This window comes from Crocodylus siamensis, chromosome 2 (genome assembly GCF_052110815.1).
Source record: "Crocodylus siamensis isolate JL-2025a chromosome 2, ASM5211081v1, whole genome shotgun sequence".
NCBI classification, from domain to species: Eukaryota; Metazoa; Chordata; order Crocodylia; family Crocodylidae; genus Crocodylus; species Crocodylus siamensis.
The window spans coordinates 189,749,699-189,777,009 of NC_143396.1; the positions used below are offsets into that span (position 1 = coordinate 189,749,699).

Genomic DNA, 27,311 nt, shown 5'->3' on the forward strand with positions numbered 1-27,311 from the left:
CCAAGAGTAAGTGAGACCAGATGGCTCCACACGCCCAGAGAGAGACCAGGAAAGCATGGGACCAGAAGGGTCCAGGAAGAGGCCAGAAGGGGTCTGGCAGCCCAGAGAGGGGCTGAGTGAAAGACTGAGGGGTCTGGCAGCCCAGTTCGGGGCTGAATGAGAAGTCAAAAGGTCTGAGGGCCCAGAGAAGGGCTGTATGACTAATGGGAGAACATGAACGAGAATGACATCTTTGAGTCTTAGAGCATAGTGTAGGGGTAGAATGGAGCCACCCAATTGGCTCATAAGACTTGACCACAAATCTGGTAGTTATTACAATAAGATCAGGGCAGCCTCCCACATTTTAATAACAATTACCATCAAGGCATGGAGGACAAGACAAAGATGGACTGCCCATAGAGCAGGGTACAGGAAAATTTGTTGGCCTTGAGGGGCTTTATGGCCACCCCTGGAGATGGTGCTCTGTGTCACTGAACAATTGTTATACTAATCCATGCTCTAATGAAGCTTACAGGGGCATTCCCAGGGTCCTACCACCTGCCATATTACATCTAGTCTTTCTGCAGCATCTGTTTCTATGAAGCCACAAAAGTTAATCCTTTCCATTGTCACTATCCACGTGAACTGGTGGTAAGGGTAAGTACAGGTGGCTTGGGCACTCCGGGAAGGCAGAGAGGGAGACAGAGAGAGGGAAGAGTAGGGGCAGGTATATGCAGCCTGCAGCAGGTGGTCAGGTCACAAATGGCAGTCTGCAAGAGATTGCTGACCCCTGAGTACGTTGTAATCGTTGTTGAAAACGGCCTGATTACTTTCAAACCATTATGCTGACAGAAAACATGCCACATATTTAAACCCTCCAACTTCAGTGTAACCTTCAATGAAACCATCACTGACCATTCAATACTATCAAAGCATGTTTTCTTTTAACAAGATTTTTGAAAAAAGTGGCACATACCTTTCTCACTGGATTCAAAGAAGGATGTTGCAAGGTGCTCTCTGGGGAATTACTGCCTGCACTGAATTCTTCAGATAATGGTTGCGACACTGCTGGCATAAAGTTCCTATCAAGTGGAAGCACTGGTTTTTGACCATCTAGTTCAGCAGAATCCTCACAAAGCTATAATGAAAGGATTAGAGTTCAATGTTTTCAGAGACTCTGATCCAATAATGGTAGCAAGATCACATCAGCACATTGTAAGAGGAATACTCAAACTCTAAAACAATACTGTTGTTTTAAAAATACTAAAAGTAACTCTAGACAGACATAACTAAATAGAGAGGGGCAACCAGAAGAGATAAGTAATATCTAATGCACAGAACTCAACAAAGCCTAGATGGATGAGCTAAATCCCAACTATTCACGATGACAGTTAAACTAATGAGGGCCCAGAGGGAGATGGACACAGTGGGAATGGAGAAGAGTTTGATCAGTGAAAGAATCAAGTCAATGCAATTCATATCTGTGGGAGATCTGTCCAATTTGTCATTGCCTTCTGAATGCATTAGAAAGGCCATCTCCTCATGAAAGCTTTGGCCTAATTGGGAAATTCTTAGACATATTAAATGGGCAGCAACTACCAAGTTTATCCCATAATCAAAAGATATATCATTATATAATTTACCATATAATTCTGGCTGATGAAGGAAAAGGGAAAATATGACTCATTTTATCGGATTCTAACGTAACATTAACTAACAGAGTAACAGTTGCCAGAACAGCAGGTGTTAGTAGAGTGGAACATAATTCTCAGATTAAAGGACCATATTCCTCCTTTCCTGTCTTTGCATTACTTGGACAAAACAAATGGGCACCTTCCTCAACTTAACCGCTGCCTGGAAAAAAAGGCTGAGGTGGGACACATTATTGCTGTAACCCAGGGGTGTCAAACTCATTCAGCCCTTCAGAGCTGGATGACTGGCACAGGTCCTGATCAGGTGCACAAACTGGCCCCACGTGCCAGATCCAACATGTACGGCGAGCCTTGCATGAACCTCCCAGACCAGCTGAAGCAGGCACTGCATACAGTAGGCATCCCAGACCTGCCAGAGAGGACACCACATGCAGTATGCATCTCAAACTGGCCAGAGTGGGTGCTATGTGCAGCGTGCATCCTGGACCAATCAATCAGAGCAAGTAATACATGTAGCATGCATCCTGGAGTGGCCCTGTGCACTGCATGCAGCATGCAGAGCTGATCCAACATGCATGGTATACAGTATGCGGTCCACTCCAAGACTCTTGCACCAGCTGATAGGGCTCCATGGGCCTTTGACAACCCTGCTATAATCCAGAACTGATATTGTTTTGACTCAACTTTGTTTCTTTAGCTTATATGTAGGACTCCGCCATTTCCTGATATTACACAGAAAGAGAAAGGAAGCATCTTTGGGACAGGCATTGCTTCTCACTGTGCACGTAGAGCACGTAACACAATGGAGTCTTGATCAAAGGCCTCAAGCCCCTACTGTAACACAAACAAATGATATCTACACAAAAGGATAACTAGTCTTACAATAATTATTTTTAACAAAAATATAAAAAAGTGATATCCATGGAGTAACATCAAGCTTAATTAATACATTAAAAAAAGAACTCTAACTCGCAACTATCAGGGCTGTAGAATCTATGGTAACATCTAAGTTTAGCATCTCAGTCTTGCTGGTAGAGCAAATGCAAAAGTGATAAGTTTTCAGAGAACTTACTTGTTGCACCTCATCTTGGATTTGTTGCTGAACTGGGGCTGGTTGCCTCACTATGTAGTTTATCTGTCCAACAATGGTTTGTTGAACATGCTGAGGCTGTTTGGTCTGATTCAACTGCAAACTTGGTTGTCCTTGTGCCTGGAGAAGAAGCTCCAAATCTTTTTTCATCTCTTCCAGTTCAAACTGGTGGTGCATGATATCCAAACTCTGCTGTATGACTTGTTCATGGGTGCTTTCTTTCTGACTTGAACTAGGAGATGGTTGTGGTGGTGGTGGTGGTGGTGGCTGCTGCTGTTGTTGCGACTGCTGCAAGTGGTTAAGCTTCAGCTTCTGGGGATGACCAAGCTGCACTTGAACAGCTGGAGTTTGCAGACTAGGCTGGCTGTGCAACTGCTGCGCATGGCTGGTGTGAATTTGCTGGACATCTTGTGGTGGAATGGTATAAACCGAAGGTGTAGTCTGCTGCAGCTGCTGTACCTGCAAGTGCTTTCCCATCCGTACAGATATGTTCTCTGGCTCTGGCCGGGACTGTTGCTCTAGATCAGACTGCATGATTTTCAAAGACTGTGGAGTACACCTCTGCTCTTTTTCATGTTGCTGTATGTTGTATTGCTGTGGAAAATGCTGCTGCGACTGCATTTCAGGAAGTTGTCTAAAATTCTGGTGATGGTTCATGCTTTGATGAGGAAGTGGACCTTTATTCATGTGAGGTACACTGAGGCAATGTGAACAACATACTGGTGTAGGGCATTGAATAGGGACTGGAAACTGATGTGAATGATTACTGATAGGCTCAAGCTGTGGCGCTGGTGAGTGATGTCCATGATACAATGGGGTGTGTAATCCCTGAGCACTCCCATAGGCTGGGACATCTGAATGAGAGATGTGTCCACCTTCCAAAGTTAAACCTCCTATAAAAATAAACCAAAAAACCCCCAGTAAATTTAATCTTTAAACTTTCTGTGAAGGTATATGCTATAGGTATGGCCTATAGCAGAGGAGGATGAGAGCTTTCGGACTGCCCCTTCTGTGTCACTATATGGGGAACAGGAGGAGATCATATAAACTTGTTGCACAATCTCCATTCTACCCAGGAACTCCTACACTGATTGGACAGGTGGAAAGTCATTGCACTGGTACAAAGATGCCACTAACTGGGAAGAATCAGGGCTAGTTTTGTTCAAAACAGTATTTAACATAAATCAGGCAAAGCCAAACTTCTCAGTTTGGCACAAACATCAAGGATGCTTACATAAATGATATTTTTTGCATGATCAGACCCCTGAAAGTGCCATAACACACATGCAAGGCTGAAGAGTGCTTTTTAAATGGCTGATCATGCAAAATATTAACCCACATCAAATCAGCTACTAGATTAAGGTACTCAAAAGCAGAGCATCTTAGGGAACTTGTGTTCCCTTGAGGGTTAATTTTTTGCATAAAGGGTGGGGCTGGGCTGGCGCGCATCAACCCAGCCCCCACCACCAGGGCTGTCAGCAGAGAAAGGAGGGAAGGGAGCAGCATTAAGCTGCCAACTGTTTTGCCCAGCGTGAGTTAGAGGGGGAAAGGGGTAAAATGGAGACCCCTCTCTTCATGCTCCACCCCACAGCTACCCCAATTGGGGTACTGGGGGGAACTGGACCAGGCCCTTGAGACGAGGGGGTGCCATTCCACCCCCCTCCCCACTCCAGCTCAGCCCAGACAAAGAAGCCAGCAGCTGGGTGCTGCCTTCTTCTCTCCCTCCCTTACTGACAGCTTTGAAGCTGGGGAAAGGAGCAGTTTGACAGCCTCCTCAGAGGCTACTGAAGTGCCCCCACCTGCTGGCCAGGAAGGCCAGTGCAGGTGGGCTCAATTCCACCACCCCACCAACCCAACAGGGAAAAGTCTGTTGGGTTGAGAGGCAGGGGGCTAACTCATGGCACTCTGTATAAATAAAGCACTGTGAGTTCTACCACAACCCTTAATGTCTGTAGGCCCACCAAGTGTTACTACAGTACATATCATTTCTATGTGATAGCATATATTTATGTTCAATCAAATATGGTATAAGTTTGAAACTTGGTGAATGCCTTTATTTAGTTGTGGCAGACTGTATGTACTCTAATAAAATTCTTAATTAAAATTTTATGAATGGACAGATTCATCTACCCTTAGACCATTTCCTACTCAGAGTAAATATGCAAATAACGAGGACATGATCACATAACAAATGGCTGGCGATATTATTGAATAAATTGAAATATCAGTGCCTAATTAAATAAAGCAGCTCACATTCTGTATAGAACATTTACAAAATAAAACAAAAGACAGTGCAGAACTCATAGTACCCCTGTATCTTATAGTCCTCTGCACTGTGAGTTGGTTGGTGTCTGCTCTTTAACCACTGTTGGTGAAACTTGCATAGAGGCCCATAGTCTTAACCAAGCCAAAGTAACTTCAGTTCTGTAGTTTACTATTGCAAAGGATCCCCATGACCAAAGGTTCATATTTTGTCCTAACCTTATCTAACCAAGTCAGAATCACCTCTTGGACACCTTATATTTTAAGCTGATTATATACTACTCTAATGAATATTGTGTTTAAGTATTTTACATCTAGAGATCTGAACACCTCCACTTTTTTTAAACAGATCATATACTGCAAGTCGCAGTATAGGGATATTTAAAGCTTACATTGTTCCCTTCATTCACTTCTAAGTATTCCAGGTGATGAAATAGTGTCCATGTCCAATAACTATTTTACATTTATTGAACCCTTAACAATTTCTTAATTAAGCTAAAAAAAAAGCTAATTTGGCTAGGGACCTTTTTTTTTTTAATCTCTGTCTCTTTCTTGTACAATTTTAAACACTTACCAAATAAGCCATTAGAATGCTGCTTTGTTTTCCTTACCTAAATTGGAAAGTTGTTTAGTCCAGAAAGAAGGGTCCCAAGTAAATCTGATCTTCAAAGGAGGTCCTACATCTGTGCTACAATTTGTCTCTAGTAAACGCTGTATCTGAAACACAATCTGGTGACAAATCACAGAACCACCATTTTATAGTGAATATAAAATCAATAGAGTTCAGAAATCCTTACAGTGGTTATTGGTCAGGAATAAATACAGCCTAATGATTAAACTTGCACTCCCAGCTGACATTCATGTGCCCCACAAAACATTTTCTATTACAAGTTTTATTTGCAAGGAACAAGAGACTTCATTTGAATCTGGAGTCACTCTAACTCACCAATCTCATGTTATGGATGCCTTGCAGGTTTCCATCTCTTTAGGGCACCTCAGTCCCTGATTTAGTTTCATACAATTCAAGGTAACTTGAATTCCTAACTTTTTTCTTTCTGATATTCTATTAATCTTAATTCCATTCCTCTGCCTGACCCTCACAGTCATTGTACCCACTGCACAATTTTACCTCAGTATTATTCTTACCAGTTCCTTACTGAAGAGAAATGGAATGTTGTTTTTACTACATACGGCCCAGTTGATAAAATTTTGCACATGTTCAAACTGCCGGTTTAAAACAAAGATGCCTTGAAGTTGCTGCTCCAGTTTCTGTTTCCTTTCACTTGTGATTCTCTGGTAATAATAAAAAAACCCATTATGCTCTGTATGGAACTGTCAGCACCATTTAGGCATACTTGGACACACAAAGAGTACATGAAACTCACTGCCTAGATAAGCACTTGCTGAAACTCATGAAACTTCTTTGAAACAACAAGCAGAAAGGGATAGCAGAGATGGGTTTCACCTTCTGCAACAGACCAGTCTGAATTCAATGGGAGCAACGACTAGACAAGAAACTGACTGTAGAGCTATATCAGGGCCAGAGTATACCAATCTAGCTCCAGTCCATCTCTTACTTTGGTACTAAACCAGCAAAGCACTTTAGCATATGTTTAGCTGCTAGCCCATAAGCTACAGATAGTTTAGAATGAAAGGCCGTTGTTGTCAAGACGTCTGAAATCCTAACAAATCACCTTAACATTTAATGATATTATGGTGGCAATACGAGAAGCTTTTCTTTATTGCAAGACTGCTTATTCATGGCTAAGTCAAACACAGTTATCAATAGTTTCAAAATCTCCTTGCAAATTCTGATTGCCCAACCTTTGAATACCCGACTATTACACTCAAGGTCTGATTTTCAAAAGCTCCCATTAACTTCAATAAGAGTTTGTGTGCTCAGAACAACTGAAAATAAGGTCCCATGTACTTAAAGCTGAATAACACCAAATTGCAGACCACTTCCAGAAAAGTGAAAAAGTCAGTCTAATTTCCAACAAGAAAAAAATAGATGTCTTTATAAAACTATACATTTGTATACTAGAAGAGAAAGTGTGGCCATTTTGTGGATTCTGTGCATTTTGCCAAGCCCAGAGACAGTAAATAACATGCCATTTTTTCAGTTGTTTTTCTTCCTCTGGTCCCATACAAGTATATTTTTTCTTTCCCCCTCAAAACTGAAACAGACACACATTGGAATGTTCACAGGCATGTTCATTTTGCTGGCTAGCCTTAAAATTTAAGTTGCCCAAAAAATGGCAGATAAGATCCTTCAGTAGCCAACTTTTCAGTATCAGTAACATCACCCTCACTTACCTCGAGTTGCTCTAGAAGGGAATTTGTTCGCTTATTGATTTCATTCATCACAACCATCTTGGCCATTTTGATCTGATTTTCTACTTTTTTGTGCAAATGTTTCACTTCAAATAGCCTGTGAGTAAAGTATACATGGACCTTGATAAATTAATCAACATTCCATTTATTCAGTGTCTTGTACTTATTAATTACAAGGAAAATGCATTTGAGTATTGTAAAAGGACTAAGAGCCAGTTCTCCCTGAAGCCAATCAAAAGATTCCCACTGACTGAAGAGGAGTTGAATCAGACTCTCAAAACCTTATTTCTAAAACTGTTTAACAAAGGCAAGCACAAAGTCAAGAAACCCTCCCATAGCTCAGATAGCAGTTAACAACAGACAAGCAAACTAAGTGACGGTCTGAATTAAACTGCTTCCACAAGAATTATGATTCTACATTACAATAACAGTGCAGGGGGATTTATATGGTTTGAAGGCTTTAAAACTTACATAACTCTTCTATTCCACTGACATCAAACAAATACAGGAAGAATAACTGATAAGTTTATGTAATGAACTTTTTACCTATAGACCATTTAGTTTATGGCAGCTTGAAGTATTTTCTTGTTTGCTGGTTTCTTACAGAACATATTTCCAGATTTTGTTATGAGTATTTCTGATTTCTTCTTGTTTTAAGTTCAACAATAGCAAGAAATCATCAAAATCTACAACCAATGGGCCCATGCCCCCAAGGCCTCCCACACTATGGCATCTGTGCCTGCTTAACTTCCATGAAGTAATTGTTTAACAATTACCTGTCTTCAATCTGCTTTGCTGTCACTTGAATCCCAGTTCTTTTCTCTTCCACTTTTGCTGTCACATTTTCCAGAATAACTCTCTGATTTTGCAAGGCCTCTTCAAGATGCTTGAACCTGGGAAAGGAAGGCAAGTTTTTACACAGTTTTGCCTCCAGCTCCTGTTCATAAATTATTCACCATGAAAGAAAAATTATGCTATAAAACCTTGCAGGTTACTAGTCTGGACACTACTACCTGAACTCTGCTAACATTTTCTGAAGGTGTCCAAGTGGACCTCACTGTGTCATTAACACCACCTGAGCATTCACAAATGTTCAACAAAATTTCAAAGGTGCCATCTTGTATTTACACATGCACACTACCTACTACAATCACCCAGGTCCTCTGCACAAACACAGACTTGTGACTTGGGGAAGTCATTTTAGCTGCCCATATTTACTCCCTAGCCATTTTCCAATTCCTGTGTTACCCCATCTTCCATTCTTCTCTTCCCATCACACACCTACTATATCCCTTCACATCCCATCCACTGTTGTCCAAATATTACTATCCAAATGCAGGTCACAGACTCATTTGACAAAAATCTCCTTTTTGCTTTGAATTTACAACTTCCCACAGCATTCCCACTCACATTCTAACAATCCCAGTTAAATCCTCAACATTACATTTGACCTCAGAGTTCCTTGTTAGGCAAAATAACACATCATAAACAATTAAATAATGTCTCTTAGTGAAATATCTTAATTAGGCTGAGGCCAAAATTCAGGTTGTGCATTTATGAATAGCTGAATATCGTAGGTGAGGTGTGGAAAGAGAAGCAGGGACCTGGGTGCTTGTAATAGCCAATGTGCCTGTGTAAGTACAATATGGGCACCACTGGAAATGTTGATGCACAACTGTGAATGTTCAGATGTCATTAAGGATAGCTGGTTAGATGCTGGAGTTAGAATAGTGTGTGTTGAGGACGGGAAGAGTCTTTGAGTGCATTTGAGTATCATGTTGTTTGGGGGCAAGGCTCGAGAACTCAGCTTGGTGCGTCTGTCCAGGTTACATTAACATCTGATTTCCTTGCTTTTCAAATGCGTGTGCTGGAAATGCAGTTAAGAAACTTCAACTACAAGTTAACTATGTTTTCAGGTGGGGAGTAAATAGGGACAGCAATCAATTCATATTTGATACCTGTGTTCCTTGTGTTCTGTCAGAAGGCAGCTACGGCAAGTAAGAACATCACAGGTTTCACAGAAGAGTTTGAGGGGCTCTTGACTGTGTATCGGACAACACAAAGTAAATTCACTTGCTCCCCCTTCAGTTCCTGGAGAATATAAAGCAACGGAGTCACTGGACATGAGCTGCAGCTAAAGCTCAGCAAAGCTAGTCCTATTCTACCTTTTATCTATCACAATGGAACCAACCCTCATCATTTTAATACAAGTTTCTGGGTGTTAATTTTAAAAGACCCAGCTGCTACAGTCATGTGATTACACGAGACTGAGCATTCTTTAAAAGAAACAGAACAAAACAAGTGCACTCACATACAGCCCTACTAGGTGTATAGTAAAGCTTGGAAATATTACATTAACGTACCCTGATGGCTCAGAAAAAAGGTGGCAAAGAAACAGAACTCAAACAGTTTTAAGTCACTCACGATTTTAGTGACTTGGCATGTAATTTTTTAATCCTTTGGCTTTGCAACACTGATACTGTGCGTAAGAAACTCATTGCGTTCAGTAATACAGACAAAATCAAATGAATTCAAAGTCACAGAAGAAACAAGGAGAGCAATTATTCTTAAAAAGACATTCCTGTTATTCATTGAATTTTGTACATAAACACTGCACCTAAACATGACCCAGAACTTCTTCAGCTTGTGGTTACTTGCTTGTGGTTACTTGTGTGCTGTTCTTTCACGTCAAAGTTTGCACACGGTAAATAAACATTATTCCCTAAGAAAGAATAAGAGATTATGCCTCCTAAGAGAAAGGCTGCTTATATAGAATCTATTCTTAATTTCTTCCATCTATATACCAAAGTCACCTTATAAAGTAGAGAAAAGTGATGGTTAAACCTGAATGCCAAGTCCCCTTCTCTGGAATTACATTTGCTCACAAGGGTACATGCACTAAACACTTGCAAGTTAACATCTTGTATCACAAATGCTCGGAGGCTTCAGGAGTTCAAATATAACTTGCAGGTATTTAACCAGTTCACCAACCATCATTAGATATCACTTCTTCTGCCACACAACCCCTACCCCTATCCTACAGAGACATGGAACCAAGCAACCTGGTCTGGCAATAGCAGTGCAGTGCCTCCCAGCCCACTCTGGATTATCCCCAGTCTCTTTGCAGAGCCCCTGATGAGCTATCGTAGAACTCCAGGGCTCCATGGAAAACAGTTTGAAAACCATTGCTGCAATATAAATAAATGATAAGACCACCTACAATGCTACCTTAACAAAGAAATAGGGCACAGGAGGTTATCGTGAACATCCTTTCATGTAGTTAAGCTGCCTGAAGAGTTCTGTGAAAGACTAGGAATTTTTAGCCAATGTGTTCTCATAATGCACATTTGTCCTGAAGTCAAAGACCTTTATGTTTCACAGAATAATACCAAGGAGGGTGGAAAAAAAGGAAGGACAAAGAAACATGGCTCTTGTCAACTCAACCAGGTTTCATAGTTTGTTATGTGCTAACAGATCCCAAGCTGCTCAAAGCTGGGAGTCTCCCTTATCTACTGGATAAGACCTGTTCATCTTTTGATCATTAGGGTGGTACAAGAAGCTTGGATCATAAAATGGGAGATGTGGACCATGATGGAAGCTCATTTTTACTACATACAAAATTATATTACATGCACCAGCCCTCTTAGTCTCTGTTAAGTGTTCTGATTCAGTGACTCACTGTTTATTTCAAACAGGTACAATGTAGTCTTGGGGGTTAACTTACAATAACACCCACTCTCCTCTCATGTTTCTGACAGAAGGTAGAGCATGGTGGCACCTTATAAACTATGGAGTTCCAGTGTTTACTGAACTTTGATGATTTCATTAATTTTCTTCCTCAAGATTCAAATCAGTATCTCTTTCCATATTGATTTAATGTGTATGTAATAAGATAATTTGTATGATAGATTTGTATCAAAACTTTTTAATCTAGCAGCATTGCATAATTCACACTTCGGATGCATTTTTAACTCAGGTGCCATGAGTGGATGTGTAATGATCTGACATCTTTGCTCTGGGTTATCACCACATACAATTTTAATAAACAGCATCCACAGTCTTATGTTTTAATGGGTCTCCAACTTCTGTGCAAGCAGTTGATCTTCCATTAAAAACCTACATCCGTGAGGGCAAACGCTGTGCACATTAAGCAGTGAGAGGTCCAAGGATAATTCTCCTTTACCATATCAGAGTAGAGTATCAAACAGAAAAAAGTCCTCACAGGCTCTACCTGAGTTTTCATGATCTAAAAACACCCTCTAGAAGTCTACAGCTTCATCCCAGGGACAGATAGAAAGCAGTTGACTAAAGTATTTGTATTATCATCACTTTTTCAGTTGAAATCTGTTTCCAACTCATATTCAGAAAGAAACTATCATCTAATTCCCAGAAGCTTATTAGCATTTTATCTCTCTATTACAGAAGACAATGAACACATATTGTTTGGGTTCACCATTTCAAAGATGTGTGTGCAATATTAACTGTACATCCAGATCTTAAATAGATTCACACATTTGGATCTCTGTGTTACTGAGGAAACAGTCTGAACCTTCTGGTCTTTGAAGACCAGTATGGTTATGGGACAAGTAAACTTTTAAAAAGAACCTACCTTCAAACATCATTTTGAAATTTGATTTTCACCTATGTTACTGGATTCACTGCTTTGCAAAAATAGAAGACAGAGTAGAAAGTAGCAAAGAGAAAAAACATTCCAACGAAACAATAAAAACAGCTGCTAGAATATTTATTTAGTGCCAGTCTACCTTCTGGATGCCACAGCTTCTTTTTCCTTCCCAAATGTAAAGTGTAGGCTTCCATTTTGCTGTATCTTAAACTAATTCTCATTCTAGTTTTATGAGCTTCAAAAATATCATGACAAATTGACAATACTTTGAACTTCATAAGGTTTGCCTGTTCCTAGTTGCAATGGAAAACACCCAAGTAAAAGAATTCCCCTTCTTCTTTCAGAGACACAACTTGCTTCAGATAGCTCCTTATGCTATCATAAAAATATTCTCTCACTTTTTGAGTGCCCCTCACTTTTGGTATCCTCCCGTAGTCATTTAATTAATAATACTGTGAAAAGATTTTATCCAGTCTCATGCATTTGGTAGCCATGGTCTCAAGAAAAGCATTTTTGTTGTTTTTTTTAAAGTATTGGCAAAAAAAAAAATCACTGGCTGTGAAAAAGTGCTCTTGACCCTCCCTGTAGAGATCCCTTTCTCCCTTCAATGTTACATAAAAAGAAATCCTGGTTGTTAAGCCCCTGCTATGCCCAAGGTATCAGCCACATCACAGCTCCACTTTATATTCAAAATCAGCAATATCAGCCAGGCACTCATACTCAGGTTGGTAAGCTAATAGAAAAACACTGGAGCAAACCAACCAAGCAGAAGAGCTAAAGCTATACCTAGCAGTAGCAATGTATTGTATTTCTTTAGGTTTATAAGAGCAAACATTAAAAAGGTGGACCCAATTCTTTGCTTTGGATACACCTTGATGATTTTTCAGTTCTACAGCTACAAGAAAGCCCACTCCTGTAATCCTCTCCATTAAACCTTTACTCAACACAGTCAAAACCACCAAGACCAACAGTAACATAACTGTTACAATAATATGGCAGGAAAAAACACAATGGAAATAGCAGTCCTGTTTTAGAGCAGGAAGCTGGTAAGTCCTTAGGTTGAGAAGGCCTCAAAGAGAATGCCCAGCCAACAGCATCCTCTCTCATGGGTCTCTAAGATCTGACATCTCTATTGTTGTGGCTGCAGCAGCATAGAACACAAGAGACAGTCTTTCAGATAAGCAGGTCACAGGCTCAAAATTAAGACTTTCAATTCTACAAAGCACTTAACAGATAGCCAGTGCAGATCTAAAATACCAGTGCCATGAGTCCTGGAACAGTAACAAATGTGTTGATGAATTCCCCATTATCTTCAATTTTCCATACAGATTTGAGATACAGCCTCAAAACAAAACACTTCACTGAACTCAACTATATCAGGCCCAGTTCAAAGCGATTCTCCTTGTATATGCTCTTCTGGGCCCTGACTCAATAAATCTTAAGTACTGTGAACATGCAGTTAGTCCTACTGAAGTCCTACTCATGCTTAAACTGTTTGACATACGGCTTTTGTTATTATTAATACTTGGTGTTTGTGTGTTTGGTAAGGATGTGTGTGCACAGTAGACTTGCACCATACAGAAAAGTCCATATGCATCATTACAAGGAATGCCATTAAGAGAAGTGAATGATAAAGTGAATAACCAATGGAGGGTGACTTCAGCTGTGCTGTACTTAAGGAGGAACTAGAAATACATTTCTTTCATGACACAAACTGTAAAATTAAAAGCCCGTGTGTATTTACTTAATTCTCCACTAGATATCAGAGAGGAATGAGTTAGTTTCTCATTGAATAACCTTAAAAATACTCTGGGTATTTTCTTTTCTTAAAGTCCTTGTAGCAGCTAACATGACGGGAGGGGGGTGTGTTTCAACTCCTCAAGGAATGATCATAATGGGACATGTTTCTACAAATTAAAATCAATTTGAAGCTGAGATTTTCTGATTTGATGCGGCTGTTCAGAACTAGACCAGACATATTTACTAGGAAAAATCAACCCTTGATTTTCAGCAATGATTTAAGTGCTACAACAGACAAGTGTTTTTTGCTACCTCTCTGTCTTTAATTGTCTTGAGTTCAAATGAGGGTTACAGACCTCTTTTGAGGAAAACTTCATCCCTTGCAGAGGAAATGTCAAAAGCCATGGTAGATGAGAGATGTGAAGATGGTCTCTGTGCTGCAGAATGGACAGTCTCTTTGTGGAAGTGCAAGCCTACAGAGAGGAGGGAGGTTGAAGTTCAGGAATTTCAAGAGGAGAGATGAAAGAAGTTTGGGAATTTGACCATGGAAGTATCTTGTCTTCAGAGACAGAGAGAGAGAGCACAGTCTGGCTGGTCAACAGTGGAATTTGAATATCTAGTACTCCCTTTAAATGAAATGTATGACATATGGAAGTGTACATACTTTACAACTCTGCTAAATCATTAAATAATATATCTACCTGTGTAGCTGTAAAGGACATTTCCTCTTTTGTTTTTAGCTTTTGCCATTCAGCTGTACATGTTGAAACCAAAAAGTAAGAACTGTTTTGTTAAACTTTGCCTGAGTGGGCTTTATATTTACAGAACATGTCCCAAAACTGAACCACAAAGAGCATATCTGATTGTTTGTCAAGTTTGTGAACTGGGGAGTCTTTTGTAAAATGAAATGATACCATGATAAGCAAGCAGAGAATGAAGCCCACAGTCCTCTTCCTGCCATTAACCTAAAAAGAAAAACATACTGTCCACTTATTCAATACATTCATGATTTGTCTCTTCACTTTAGGATTATCCTAGACAAAAGTCCAGAAAACACTTTAACCTATACTTTGCTGGTATTTACTTACACCTGTATACTTAGATTATCCTATTTGGGAAGATATAAAACACTAAAAATCTCTATAAACCATGTTGTTTTATCACTGTTTGTTCCCAGAAAGCAATTTACTATGTTATTTCCAACTTATTTTTAATGTTTTTTTTCTTTCCAGTTGCCATTTGCCTCTGCTAGTTACCGCTGTAACTGAGCAATAGGTACAGTTGGAAATGCTCTACGAAGAAAGGGTATTTATATCCAAAAGCTTACAAAGAAGAATTTTTCAAACTATTTGAGTTGGTCTAATAAAATATATCAGATTTACCCAAAGAACCTTGTCTACCTGTGTCCTTAGACCAACACAGCTACAACCTTTACCCCTCTAAGAAGAAAGCAGCACACAACAAACAGCAGTTCCCATCTAAGCTTACTCCTTCCTTTTATCCTCTCTCTCTCCCATAGCTAATGGATTGCACTTAATTTCTGGGAATATCCATAAACAGCAGGACTACTACCTGTTCTCCTTTCAGTCTCTTGATTCCAACCTATGACACACAATACAATCCATGAGGAAGGTGAAAGGATTAAGATGTAAAAGTTATTTAAACTGACAAATCCATATAAAAAAACTTGGTTCATCATCTGCTCATTTAGCTTAACTTGTTCCTAATCAATTTAAGATAAAAAACACACTATATACCAAAGACTATGTTAAAAGAATGTTAAAGTTGCCAACTCAAGCACTCTACAGTTCCAAATATCAGATTTAAGGTTACTTTTGCAACCTTAAATTAGCCCCTGCTGTGTATTCATTATGTCAATCTTCAATTACAAAACTATATACAATTTTTCAACCCTAATATTCTTTAAACATAAATCTGTGCATAATTTCCTACTTTTTTTTAAAAGCAAGCCAAGAAACTGAAAAAAGCAACACATGAAACACCAACACAATTGGAACATGGGATCTACGGTGCAGACCTCTGCCACTAGAGCTAAGTGATGGTGGTAGTAGGTCATCCTCCTCTGTATGAGGCATGAGACCTGCACTCTGACAGTGGGTTTCATGGAGATTTTCTGGCAGAATGAGACTCAGGAATCTTGGGTTTCAATCCAGAAAAGAATCATGCTACAGTGGTCACAGCTCTTTCTGTCTGTTACCTGCAATTTTGACCATTTCTAACCTATTGTCTCCATCCTGTCCCTGCCCCAGTCCTGTCTCTATCACCTTTGGCTCTTATGCCTCATTCGTTCTACTTGCATACCCAGTTCTAGTCTTTCATCTTAGCCTTTCTTATCACAGTCTTAGTCTCCTTGCTTAGCTGGTCTCGGTTCCCCTCTACGCTCACTCTGACTTCTTGTCTCCAAACTTTGTGCAGCTGGCCCTAACGCACCATTCTGGCTGTTCAGTTGATCTGTTCCCTTCCCTCACTGTTTTCCATCCTACCCTAACACTTCCAAGCAACAGACTTCTTCCCTGATTGTAAGGGTAAGTCTCCCCTGGTTAGCACAGTGCTAGGCACCCTCATGAACTACTCAGACTTAGTGGAGCTGAGCAGGCTGCCTGTATAATGAAAGGCGCAAACAGAAATTACACGTATCGCGCTATCAGCCCCTTGAAAACACTCTACATCTATGTCCAATCGAAAGTGCATGGCTGCAGAGTGCTCCAATCATGTCACAAATTAACCCTCATTATACGAGGGTTCCAATGAAGGAGCTCCAAAGCAGAGCACTTTCATTAACAGTTGTCTACTCCAGCAGCTGGGCTGAAGCAGTCCAGCCCTATCCCCAGTGCTGTCCCAGGATGCAAGGGGAAGAAGGCAGAGGAGCGAGGTCCATTCTGGGGTTTGCCCTGCTGCTCTGGTGAGGAGGGCAGGCTGATTGGAGCCCCCTACCCCTAAGGTGGGGCAGAGCTAGAGGAAGAAAGGCTGCATACCAGCAGCCTCTCTCAGTGGACTGGCTTAAAATCCCCAACTCTCCTGACCCAACCGCTAACTTCTGTTGACTCAGGAGGGTCGGTCTAACTCATGACACTTTCTGCAAAGTGCCATGAGTTAGGTCAGGGACCTGCACTGCACCTGCCCTTTCACCAGATAAAACATACCTCAGTCTTGAAGAAGCTTCCTTACCCTGCGAATCTTCAGCCCTGGTTCCCAATCACATTAGACCAGTGCCAGGCAATTATTTCAGGGGGAGGAATGCTTAACAAGTTTTGGTGACACTGCAAGGGTAGCCCTGCCACTTAGCAGGTGCCCCACCCCCTGGTTGCCATCTTGGGGCCAGAAGTACCACCCCCTAGCCCCTGGCCTTTGCCACTAGAAGTCTCTCCACCTGCCCAGGAAGCACTCCATTTGGGAGTGGGGTTTGCTTGTATATTGTGTACGGAGGGATGGGAAGGGATGTGATAGGGGGAGTATATGATTGGGGGTGTATGTGTGGGTGTGGGGAGTGTGTGTGGGGTACGTGGGACTGCTGGGTGTGTGTGGGTATGGTGAGTTGTGAGGTATATGGGGGGTGTGCGAGTATGGTGCGGGTGGGGTGTATATGTGGGTGTGTGGGGTGGTATGGTTTCTATATGCGGATGTGTGTGGGGGTGTGGGATGTGTGGTTGGGATGTGGGGGACTTGGATGTGTGTGTGGGTATCATGAGAGGGTGGGATGTGTGAGGCAGTGTGGGTGCATGTGTGCAGAGGTGTAGATGTACGTGTGTGGGGTGTAAGTATATGTTTGGATGTGTGTAGGGGATATGGGGTATGTGTGTGGTTGAGGTGTCAGGTGTGTTGTAGGTATGGTGGGGGTAGGGGGGTAGGTGCATGTGTGGATGTGTGGGATGTGTTTGGTGGGGTGTGGTTGGGGTGTATGGGACCGTGTTGGGTGTGTGTATGGGTACGATGGGGGCGTGCGCATGTGTGGGGAGCTTCCCCCCTGCCCACTCTTTGCAATGTGGCTGAGCCCAGCTCCGCTGAGGGCAGGGGAAGGGAGAAAGGGATCGCTGTTGCCTGCCTGGCTCGCAGTGCTACAAATGGTAGGAAAGCAGCTGCCGCCAGTGAGCAGCAACAGAAGCCCCTGGCAGCGGGGAGAGGGGGAGTAGGGAGTTGAGCACAGCAGGCCGTATTTTCCCACCCCTGCATTAGACCCTAATCTAATTGGATCTTACCTCAAATTTGCTTCCATGGTCCAGTCCAAACTCCAGTTTCAGCATGAGATCCAGCTCAGCTTTATACCCTGCTGTCACCCAAACCCAGTTTCTGTTCCTGCCCAGTTAACCCTGGCATCTTGGATTCCCCAACTCCTACTCTGTGCCTTAACCAGGATTTTTGAGAATTGGCCCCCAGCCTGGTTCTTATTTCAGATCCTCTGGTTCCTGATCTTTGTCTCATCTTTTAACTCCAGTCTCTGGGCTCCCTGCTTCTTTTCCCACCCTAATAAAGATCAGTCCCTGTGTTCACAGAGCAGGAGGGTTTCTTCCTCAGTGCCTTCTTAGAAACATACCCCCAAGGGGGCAGGGGGGAGCTAGCTCTACACAGAACCACAGAAGGGGCAGCCACTAATCCCTTTGCACAGCAACATCTTGTAGAGGGATTATGTATCTCTAGAACACAAGTTTATTCAATATCTCCTGGGACTTGGCATTGCTTTGTCTGTATTAAGGATAAGGCTAGGCCCTTAGAGTTGCAAAATGTCAAAACAATGTTGCATTTATCATCCATAACATTCATTCTCTTTCTTGCCTCTCCAGTTCACAAGAGTGGTCAGGCATGATATCCAGGGAACAGGCCCTGGGGATTCTCACCATCTTCAGTTGAATTACCACATGAAAAAAACCATTCAGCCTTGAAGTGTATGTTTCTACCTGAACAGCTCTTCAGGGATACAGATAGGAAATGATCTCCAGTTTCCTTGCCATGCCTGTGTTCCTCTGTACATGAACTGCACAGCCACTTATTGCAGGTAGTACAAAGACTGTGAGCCGGCCTCTTCTCTTTACAGACAGAGCAGCTCTGGAAAGGAAAAAAAGTGCAATTACATACAAGTATAATTAAATGCAAAGCTCCTCCAATAAGCTTGTAGAAACTGCTGACTTTCAAAGAGATTGTGATTCACATTCCTGGAGGATTTGTTACTCCAGTAATTGGGAGCACTGGGCCTGATTCTCTTCTTACTTAGGGCAATGTAATTCAGTTGACATCAGTGGTATTACTTCTTAGCGCAAGAGGGGGAAGAATAAGATTGCGATGTGAAGGCTTCAAATCCAGGTTGAATGCCTTTATAAAACATATAAATGTTCTTGTCTAAGAAGCTATTATTGGCCTAATGTAGGAATAATTAGGTGAAAGTCTATAGCCTACATTATGCAGTAGGTCAGACTAGATGGTCATAATGGGTCTGGACATATGCACTTAAAAATCCTATAATTTATGAAGGTAGGAATTTTCAGAATTCAAAGAAAGAATGAGTCAAGATACTTGCTCTCAAGTGCCTCTCAAAACAGACATACAAAAAACAAGAACTCTTGGTTCTTGGTTCCAAAATGATACCTTTTATTAGACCAACTGGAAAAAGGCATGAAAACTGTCCTTTTCTGCAAGCTTTCGGGATCAAAGTCCCTTTGTCAGGCTCTGGGAAAAGTGTAGATGGTACAAGATGGTAAAAAGTCAAGACAGGTAGGAAATAAAACTTCATTTTTGCACAGAGGGAGCTGAATATAGGGAGCTGAAATAGAGGCTCTCAAGGGGCAAGAGGTCATTTGTTTTCCCTTTCTCTTCTTGTTTTAACATAATGATGGATCAAACATGAGAGATCAAATCAGTTCTCTGAAGAATTTTACAAGTGCCTTTATGCACCTAATGGAATGTCTAAGATAGGGTGTTAAAAAAGTGTTAAAAGAAAGTGATATCTAATTAACCAAAGAGGAAAATATCTTAACCCAGATTGTGCTTTTACCGCTAAATACCCTTATCAGGAGGTATTTTGCTGTGTCTTGTCTTCACCATCTCCATTATACCTCCATATATGCCCATTAAAGGTTGTTTATTAGGGATGAACAGAATGTACTACCTGAAGGTTAAGTCCTGCTCTCAGTGTGAATGTGGAGCACCTTCAGTGGAATTACTCCAGGTTTATACTGGTTTACTAAAACTCAGAACCTAGACCATATTTATAGGACTGTAGAAGGGCACAAATGTACTCATGGAAAAATATTGCAAAATATATCTTCTCTACATTTCAGTAGAAAGTTATATTGAATGATTCAGTTTCCAGAACTATTGCATACCCATTGTACCTGCTTCTAATAAAGATTTTAGCTTCTACTTCCAGAGGAGAGTTGAACAGTAGCTAGCTTTATCTGTACACTAACACCAACTTTGCTGAACTGGAACACCTAGGTAAGAAACACAAATATGAAAAGTATATGACCTCTGAATCAGTACACATGGCACTTAATTAAAACTGTTTAGGAAATTATCTCCTTTGTTAAGTTTGTCATGCCATATAGCATAGCCTTTAAGCAGGGTTACTGCCTGTGAGATCAGTGAAGCAACAGCCTAATGAGGAATCAGAGGTGGGTCCCGCATTATTGAAGGTAAAATCAGAGAACTATATTTTGAGACAGTCATGATACTGCTACTATTAGAACAATATACCATAGATACTGAGAGACACCAGACAGCACTTTGTCTGCGCCACTAACTATCTTTCTATTGGTTCAGCATGGTCTATACAAACCAACAGACAGAACATGATGATGAAACTTCATTATCAAAGCATCAGCAGTTTGGTCAAAAAGTTCCAGTAGGTGTAATGATTTGCTTTCCGTGTGCATGGGAAAACTTCAATGCATTAAGGATAGGGACCTACTTAAATCGCAATTTCATGATTTTTATGGAAACTGTGCAAAATGATGATCTCCGTGAAAAATGCTGTTGACTGATTTCCAGCAGAATTGACGCTCCCCTCCTCAAATGCTTACCAGAATTCAAAGACAGTGAAGCCATAGAGCACGTGACTTGAGTGACAGCTACTAAAAGGCTGAGCTAGTCACATAGTCTAAGTGAAGGCACCAGTCAAGAAAGTTAAAATGTTTTGATGCCAATCAGTGGTGAGGGACAGGGCTGCTGGGGGCTTTCTGCCAATCAACAGTGAGGGGCGGAACTGTCATGAAATGGCCACAGAATTAGCTCTGTGCACTGTAAGTGGGCCATGAAAAACCCTTTGTCTTGCCATGATTTAAGTACGTCCTTAATTTTGGGTTATACTAGAATACTGCTACTACTACTACTATAGATAATAATGATACTTAGCAAAATTCCTTGATACAACCTCTTTTCCGTAGCTGCTAGGAAATTAAAAATATCTGTTAAGTTAATCTCTGTTACAACTTATTTCAATAGGAAACATGAACAGCAGGATATATTATGTGCATTCAGCATACAGGACCAGATCCAAAGCCCAGCAAACTCAATGGAAAGGCTTTTCTTGACTTTACCAGGTTTGGGATCAGGCCTGACGGTGGGCATTGTGTTTTATTACCTCGGTTTTGTTAAATTTTGGCCTTAACTTTAGAGTAAACCTTTTTAGCTACCTAACTTCTGGGGCCTGACTTGGGTCTGAAGACAGAATTTCAGCTCAAGAATAAGAGTTTTTTCATTAACATCACCAGGACCAGAATTTCAATCCCTTTCCTCAGGCCATATTATGAAGGAGTGAATTTTTTAATACTTATTACAGAGAGCAGCCATTTCTTCATAACATAGCATCAGGGCACTATTTTGTACTAAAGCAACACCAAGAGGCCCCAACTGATATTTCAACTGACTGTTAGGGGTTGTGCCATCACACAGTGAAACACAAATGCTGCCCCAAAGAACATGCAAACATGACAAGCAAAACAGACTAAGGGTGAGAAAAAGGAAGGTGCACTGTCTTCCTCTTATAGATGATGCACCAAGATACAAAGAGATTAAACAAGTTATCTATCACATTTATAATAAGCTCATCACAATGGTAGCTAAATGTGAACCTGATCTTCTTCAGTCACTGTGGTAAGCTTGACACTGTTAGTTTTTCCTCCAAGATTCTTGTCTTTCATCTGAATTGGAAAGCAAGCTCTTTCCAAGGCCAGAATCCCTCCAATATTTAGAACTGGATTAGATATTCCTTAGACACCCCAGATTTTCTTTCCCTTTAGCAACACTGTCAAGACCAGTTTGCTCAAACCAAAGTGATTTAACCAAAATGGTCAAACTTAGTTGCCCGAAATCAGGCACCAAATCCATATACATAAACCGTAATGAAGCAGCCTGAGTATCAGAGGCAACAAGAATCCATAGGCCACTTTCTTGGAATTTGGGGCCAGTTCTAGATACCCACGTACAATAATGTCTATCCAGCAGCCTTCCAGTTTGATGCCCTGATATTGTAAACAGGACTGGGCCATCAGATTTGTCCTACTTCTCCTTTTTTAAAGGATTCACTGTTACAAAATTGAACCACTTATATGGAAGGAACAAACTCAAAATTATGGTAGGAATGTTCCTCACTTTCTGGAGGGGATTCCTAAGCTCCTATGGGAATTATTTTCTCTTTGAATTGTTCCAAGGAGCCCTAGGGAATTACAGAAAAGGAAAACCCTCTTACAGGAGATCCAAGAAATAGTGCCTTTGAAGGCACTAAAAGATGTGTTTCTTTGATTTCCTGCTCTCACTAGAAGGCAGATGAATTGCATCAGGTCATTAAAGAAACCCCAACATGATATGAACATTCTAAACACTGCAGCAGCATTGTGTGTATTTCTCTCTCATTGGGCGCATCTACACATGCACATTTACTGAACAGTAACCGAAATTATCGTGCAGTACAGATGCATGTCTGCATGTGCATGCCCATACTGCACAGTAAATAAGGCAACTTAAGCCGACTTGAGCATAAATTTGATACCTGCATCATGCAGGTATCAAATTTATACCCGATTAATTATTATGCAGTAACGAACGCATGTATAGACACCTCAGTGTGCAGTAACATTGTGTGTGTGGACTGACTTTGAACTAATTTTAGTCTATGCCGGCCTATTCCTGCTTACTGTGCAGTATATTTAAGCTGGTGTAAATGTACGTGTAGACATGCCCATTATCTTTGAAAGGTGTATATGTGTGAGAGGAGGACACTTTCTGGTTTACATATTATAGCTTTCCTCTAAACAACTGAAAGCACTTTCCAAACTTTTTCAAATTTTCACAAAATACCTCTGGGTATGTTTTATTATTCTGTTATTAGAGATGTGGAAAACAAGAACACAGAAAAATGACTGTCAAGGGATGTCAGGGCGCAATCTACATGGGACAATTTTAAAGCAAATGACCCCAAACTAGTCCACTTGCAAGTTATTAACTGCCCAGGGAGCTAATGATTACCTGATCCTAATGAAAGGCTATCAGTTCTGTCTGCTTCTAGAGAAAGGCAGCTCCCAAGAAGAGAAACCCAGCAACTGTCACCATTAGACACCCGAAACTGCACATCCCTGCATGGAGCACACATGCTCAGTACGCCGGGGCTGACCCTTGCCTGGGCATGCCTCCTGTCACTAGAGTCACACAAGGTCTGTCCCTATAAAAAGGGGCAGTGAAGACAGAGCCAGTGGGATGTCCTCTCCATCTGGACCAGCACCATGCCACACCACCTATCCACCCAGAGGCCCTGCCGGAGATCCCCCTCTGGACAACACTTACTGGACAAAGACCCCTTTCCAGCCTGGATAGGTAGATATTACCTGCACACTTCCTCCTACAATTTGGACTCGTTGTCTCTCTCTCTCCTCCTGGACTTCAGCCCCTGCACCAAGCCTCTCTAACCCCTGCTGCCATTGTGTGTGGGTGGGGTGGGGTGGGGGGGGTAACAGTGGGTTTGTGCAAGGGAACCAATAAGACATTGTGTCACCATTTCCCCTGTTCAATATATAATAATAGACATATATAGATATCAGTGTGTGTGTGTGTGTGTGGTATATAAATTAGTAATCCACATATGTGTATTGAATGTGCAGGTATTGATAACTGGTAACTGATTCTGTCTAAATTTGGTGTGTGTAGCATGTGTGGGCTTAAACTGGTGATAGGTGTGCATGAAACTAGACTAGTTATTTTGAACGTATGTGTATCTATCTGAGTTGCTAGTGTGTGTGTGTGTGTGTAAAAAACATGGCATTGTGTGCATGATATACGAATTAGTGATCTGTGTCTAACTTCTGGGGTGTATAGAGTATATGCTTGAATTGGTGATAGGCATGCATGTGCCTAGGCTGGTTTGGATGTGCATGTGCCTGAGCTGGTAGTGTGCATGTGTATGCACCTAATTGATTTGTGTGTTTGTATATATGCAATTGTGTCACACCCTCCTGTCTAACAGCGCAATATTGAGATCCTGAGACTTGGCCTGACCCCACAGGCCTACACCTAGATAGCTCCAGGAGTCCCATACTGTGGAGAGATTTATGCTGAAGGGAGTTCACAGAGGCCCCAGTTCCAGAGGAGGAATCAAGGTAGAGAGTGTCTGAAGGTGAAGGGCCAAGATATACAGCAAACAGACTCAGCTAAGACCAACAAACTTAAATGGAAAATAATACCCACCTAAGAAGCCAAGGGAAAGGTCTTCCTGGCCTTTCTGTTAATAAATGAGATTTCAGACATGGCACTGTTTGAGACACAGAAGTCTGACTGGACTTTGAATTGCTATTTACAACCCAGATGGGGAAAGGTTCCTGCAGTGCCATAGCTGACTGAGCTATGCAGGGACAGAACATGCTTTGACACTTGGTATCAGGCATGGGATTAGCAATCCACTTCCACCCTGAAAGAACACAGAGTCTGTCTACACTGCTCCCGCAACACTGTCAGGGATGGATGGGGCCCCAGCCTCTCCCACCAACACATGTGAAACCTATAAATGCAGCAGTGATGCCACACTGGGAGTGACACTGCACATACTTTCTTGAGATCTCAGTCTCCAACAGGCTTGAAAGTGACCACATGGGGCACCCTCAGCGCAGTTTCACTACTGTATTTCTGGGTTTGGTGGGTTTGAGTGGGAGTAGAAAGGCAGGCCAAGCTCAGGAGCACCTCTCTCTAAAAGCACTGCAAAAGCAGTGTAGACATACCCAGAGAGAAACCCGAGTTCTCCTTGACCGTAACGCCCAGCCAGCCAGCTGTCCATCACTGCCTATTTTGAATTAATAAAGGATCAGAGGATACCGAGAACTGCCTGGGTGAAAGTTTCAGTATCTTGTTTGATGCATTTTTCACTGTCTGGGCCCAATCCTGTCCTACTAAAGCCCATGTCAAAAGTCCCAGTGATGTCAATTGCACAGAATCAGGCTTTACTCTCTACACAAGATGAGCTAAATGCTACAGAGATGGTGTGTTCAGTCTCCAGGAGTAATGAACAGCTGCACTGAAATTAAAGTTATACATAAAATGATGCAAACAGTTAATGTTAATAATGTAAACCTTGAGTCTATACACCTGTCAGTTCTAAGGACCTTTGGAAATAGCATGTTTAGTAGTCTCTACTTACCCTTGCCATAGCTGGATTTGCTGTGGGAAAGTCCTTCAGAAAGTAATTTTCAGCTACATCCTTTGCAAAACATGTCTGCTTGCACACAGGGCAAGAGAGTATACCTGAGTGAAAAAATAAACAGAACATGTACATGAGTCAGGAAATGAAAAAAGCCGCACTTAAGCACTCACCGCACTTTGATACCACACCAAAAAAGCTTAGTTCTAGGAACCAGAATTATTCATCAAGCAAAACACATTACATTCCGTTTGTTTAGGATAGCATCAGGCTGTGGGTCACCAAATAATCATATTAGATCTGTGCAACTTCCTGTTTCTTGCTTCCTTTTCAGCAATTCTGCTGCACTTATCAGTGTGGTATCTGAGCACCTCTGAAGCTCTGACAAAAAGAATTGCAGATCTACCTATATATTGTGCTATTAGCCATTGTTCTTCTGGACAGCTTCTAAGTCCCCCTTAGAAGTGGGGGGGTTTTTTTGGTTTGTTTTTTTTTTGTTTGTTTGGTTGGTTGGGTTTTTTTTTTGGGGGGGGTGGTCCCAATGTTAATGTGACTAGTCTATGAAATGACCAGGACTAGCAAAGAGAGGACCTTTTCTTGTCATGTAATGCAAGGGGCTACTCCCTTGTTCCTTCCAGGGGAAAATGAAAATTTGGGGTGTTCCATAAGGAAAAGTTCAGACTTTAGAAGTTGGCGAGTCATGCCGCTCACAAGCTCATAGGCCCTACATCTTCAATACAATCTTTTTCTAAACTAATTGAGAAAGTCTCCCTGAACGTGACATCTAAGAAATGCACTGCATTCTATAAAATTGTGGTTTTTGACCATGAGCACCTCAGAGTAGAGACTCCATTATCTCTTCCACATACTTTATCCATGTTACAGAAGAACATGCAGCTACTGTGCAATATAAAATAGTGGTCATTTCAGAATAACTGCGTCCATCTTGCATGACCAACCATTATGCAAACAATATATACGCATGTGTTTATATTGCACATACAAATGTATCTTTGCATGATATACAAACATGCATTAAGCATTGTGCTTTGCAATAGTTTCAGAATGCAACAGGCAAGCAAGCCAACATCACACCAAACAAGGAAAATACACTGCCCAAGGAAACAAAATTAGGTTAAGAGCTCTTGACAGATCATTCCACTGACTGAACCCGAACCACAAGTAAGAAGAGAAAGAAACTAATCTGTTATGCTACCAGTCTCCCTTAAATCATAGGGTGCTTACACAAGTTAACACTTTGCACAATCAGGCCCCTGATAGTGCTTTACAGCTGTGATATTATACATGTGCACGGCTGCAGAGCACTTTTAAAATGGCCAATAGCGTGAAAAATTAACCCTGGACAAATCAGATAATAGATGAAGGAGCTCTGAAGCACCTTCGGGAACTTGTGCTCCCTGCAGGGATAATATTTCCCATACATGGGGCTGGGCTCGTGGGACTGTCACCAGAGGAGGGAGTGAGGAAGAGAGAAAAGGGTAGAGGGAAACAGAGGGGCCTGCCAGCTGCTTTGCCAGACCAGAGCTAGAGGCTGGGGAGAACAGAGCCTCACCTTGCAGGCCCAGCCCAGCCCACCTCCTCTCCAGTACCCCAGCTGGACGGAGGCCGTGAAGCAAGGGGACTCTATTCCACCCCTCCTTCAGCTGTGGCCAGACAAAGCAGCTGATAGCTCTGTGCTGCTCCCTCCTCCTTCCCCACCCCCTGCAACACTGACAGCCCTAGGGATAGGGCTTGGCTGGTAACAACAAGAGCACTAGCTCAGCCCCGCAAAGTGGGAAAAATTAACCCTATGGGGAACACAAGTTCCCCAAGGTGCTCTGCTTTAGAGGACCCTCATCTATTCACTGATTTGACCAGGGTTAATATTTCACACAATCAGCCATTTTAAAAGTACTCTGCAGGCATACATGTTACATCATGGTTATAGAGAACTTTCAGGGACCTGATTGTGTGAAAAAGGTCACTTGGGTAAACACTGAT

The 27,311-nt window shown here is 41.6% G+C and overlaps 1 protein-coding gene across 6 annotated transcripts in view; it reads right to left on the reverse strand.

Moving 5' to 3' along the window:
- The window catches only part of TRIM66 (tripartite motif containing 66), a 92,733-nt gene that overhangs the window by 40,272 nt on the left and 25,150 nt on the right, over positions 1-27,311 (reverse strand). For 4 of the 6 annotated variants that reach the window (XM_090032656.1, XM_090032657.1, XM_090032654.1 and 1 more), the window contains exons 3-12: positions 25,311-25,414; positions 18,595-18,742; positions 14,038-14,154; positions 9,276-9,408; positions 8,094-8,210; positions 7,300-7,414; positions 6,130-6,276; positions 5,595-5,712; positions 2,704-3,614; positions 956-1,117 (exon numbers count right to left, since the gene is read on the reverse strand). In XM_090032656.1, the coding sequence (XP_089888782.1) occupies positions 956-1,117; positions 2,704-3,614; positions 5,595-5,712; positions 6,130-6,276; positions 7,300-7,414; positions 8,094-8,210; positions 9,276-9,408; positions 14,038-14,154; positions 18,595-18,742; positions 25,311-25,414 (2,072 nt within the window). The remainder of the gene's footprint in view (positions 1-955; positions 1,118-2,703; positions 3,615-5,594; positions 5,713-6,129; positions 6,277-7,299; positions 7,415-8,093; positions 8,211-9,275; positions 9,409-14,037; positions 14,155-18,594; positions 18,743-25,310; positions 25,415-27,311) is intronic. The other 2 variants (XM_090032658.1, XM_090032659.1) reach the window with 2 other exon arrangements.